This window comes from Limulus polyphemus, unplaced genomic scaffold (assembly GCF_000517525.1).
Source record: "Limulus polyphemus unplaced genomic scaffold, Limulus_polyphemus-2.1.2 Scaffold3889, whole genome shotgun sequence".
Classification (NCBI taxonomy): domain Eukaryota; kingdom Metazoa; phylum Arthropoda; class Merostomata; order Xiphosura; family Limulidae; genus Limulus; species Limulus polyphemus.
Genome location: NW_013669499.1, coordinates 62,895 through 65,511, shown reverse-complemented (window position 1 = coordinate 65,511; position 2,617 = coordinate 62,895). Strand labels below are relative to the sequence as shown.

General features: G+C 32.8%; 1 protein-coding gene across 1 annotated transcript in view; it reads left to right on the top strand.

Moving 5' to 3' along the window:
* The window catches only part of LOC106470224 (zinc finger protein 62-like), a gene marked incomplete at its 3' end in the record, with an annotated part of 67,967 nt that overhangs the window by 3,823 nt on the left and 61,527 nt on the right, over positions 1-2,617 (top strand). The window contains exon 2 of the mRNA XM_022398822.1: positions 675-778. Coding sequence (XP_022254530.1) covers positions 675-778 — 104 coding nt within the window. The remainder of the gene's footprint in view (positions 1-674; positions 779-2,617) is intronic.

Sequence of the window (2,617 nt, the reverse complement as noted above, 5' to 3'; positions counted from 1 at the left end):
CAAATTAGTTAGCATAAATCAGTTAAATGACGAAAAATTAGGTGTCTATTTACTTGTGACCACTCAAGTGTTGTTCAGTAGTGGCACATACAAGGAGTCACATGCATCACGTGATAGTAGTGCTCTCCCATTGGTGGAGAGATGATGTATAATGATTTGCATCAGAGACATGTTGAAATCTATGATTCCAATAGGTGGTGCGGTAGGCTTGTGGCATGCATTATAAAAAACGTTTGCATATAGAGGGCAGCACAAAATGGAAAAAGTTAATCTTGTGTGTAGAGGGAAGTAACTATCAGAAATACATTTTCAGTATAGGGAAATTATAACTTTCGTGTTTGTTCCATAAGGACATGATTTGTATCTTTTTGTTCCAGCAGAAAATTAAAGTTCCTCTATAAATATATGTGAGTTAGTAGAAACTTACTCTGTGTATGAATATAGGCCTTATACGTCTACTTGTTTTCACTTACTCTTCATGTTTTAAATTATTCTCTGCAGCGTACGTGTATAACACATAGGAAATCATACACAAGACCTTCAAATTCAGTGACGAGGAACCCACTTTAAGACTAATAATGGCTGTGTTCTATTTCTGTATGATGTAGTGAAAACATGATTTACATTCAGTGTTGTTATAGACAAATAAACACTATTTATATTTCTACCAACAGGAGGAGCTGATTCCATGGGAGAAAGCTTTTTACCTACCAAAATGAAGTTTGTTATAGGAAAACAGGAACAAGAGAGTTATGATAATGCACCAAAGAAAAATGAGGTAATTTTTCATTAAAACATATACAGTTGTCTTAATAAAATTATCACATAGCTATAATGATGTCTTTCTTGAGTTCATTTGAATCGGCCTGGCATGGCCAGATGGTTAGGGCACTCGACTCACAATCTGCGGGTCGCGAATCCCCATCACACCAAACATGCTTGCACTTTCATCCGTGGGGGTGCTATAGTGTGACAGTCAATCTCATTAATCGTTGGTAAAAGTGTAACCCAAGAGTTGGCAGTGGGTGGTGATGATTAGCTGCCCTCCCTCTAGTCTTACACTGCTAAATTAGGGATGGCTAGTGCAGATAGCTCTTGTGTAGCTTTGCACGAAATTCAAAACAAACAAACAATCATTCGAATCAGTGTTCAGATATTTGTAGTCCATGGTTTCCACATGCCAAAGAAACTGGAGAATGTCAGTAAATTTTGTGTTATCCTCTGGGAAACTACAAGAATTTCATATTACTGACAAAAACTTGCAAAAGTCTGTGAATTTCATGTAATTCACAGATACTTCTAGGATATAAATGGCATAAAAATTAATTATCAGCAAAAAATCGCATACAGGTTACTTCTGGCTAATTTAGCATGTCAGTATGCATATTTTATACACAAACATTGTTTTGTCTACATTAATTTTATATTTACTGTCATGAAGTATGAAAGTAGCCATAAAAGATTACATAAATAGTAATTAGATTTCCCCCTAATCAGAGTTTATGGGCTTTGGACAAGGCATCATCTTGTCTTCCTAAAACTATTCACAAAGATTTAGCATAAAAGCCCTTAACAAAGTACTATTTAGAAATAGGCTTTTTTCATTAAATAGGTTATTTTCATCGTACAGATTTTAATGTATTAATATAACTCCTGTGTAGTAGTCAGAGAAGTAATATATAATACCATGTGTACATTGTCATTGATTTATTTGTGTAGGAAGGGCTTGAAAGATGTCAGAATGAATAGTTTAAAGATTTCCATAAAACCTGACAGTTCAAAGATAGAAAAATATACAAAGTTTTAGAATTATTCATTTCTATTTCGTATTTGTACATGTATTATTTTAATGAATTATAAGTAACTTCTTTAATTCATTATAAGACAAAATGTATAACTGAATATTTTCTATAGTATATATGTATATATGTGATATCATGATGCACAGTACAGCTTGGTCAGGGATTGATGATAGGCAATATCTCCAGGAGAATATCAACAGTGACAGTTAAAACCCATACAAAGTAGAATATGGAGGGCAATGCATAATATCAGTAATTAAGAAAACTTTTAGAAACATCAAATTAAAAGATGTTGGAATATAGAATGTTTCATTGAAAGTAACTAATAATAATACATCACGTGTAAGAGTTTCTGGGATACGTCTGTCTCTTGTCGAAATGATAACATGCTGTTTAACTAATGCATTGCAAATCTGAGAAATACATTAAAAAAATTTACTGTTTGCAGTTTTATCAAACCAATGCTCATCCATTCAGTGTGAGAGTCATGTATCTGGGTCTATTCTCATGCTTGCATGCATTAATAAAAAAATTTAATTTATTGTTACGTATCTGTTCATTTGTTAATTTCCCGTATAAATTCTTTCAGCAAAACTTCAGCGATACAAGTCCTTTCTTAAATAAAACTAGTTTATTCTTTCTTGTTACAAACTTTGTAATACACTTAATTTCCACCGTCACTTCAACTTAAACACACGCTATAATTCACAACAATTCTGCACTTTATTTATATCACTACCACTCACTTGACTCATTTATCAGTTTCTATCTCTCTGTTGGATATCCAATTCCGATTAAATTGTTGAGCTTTATTT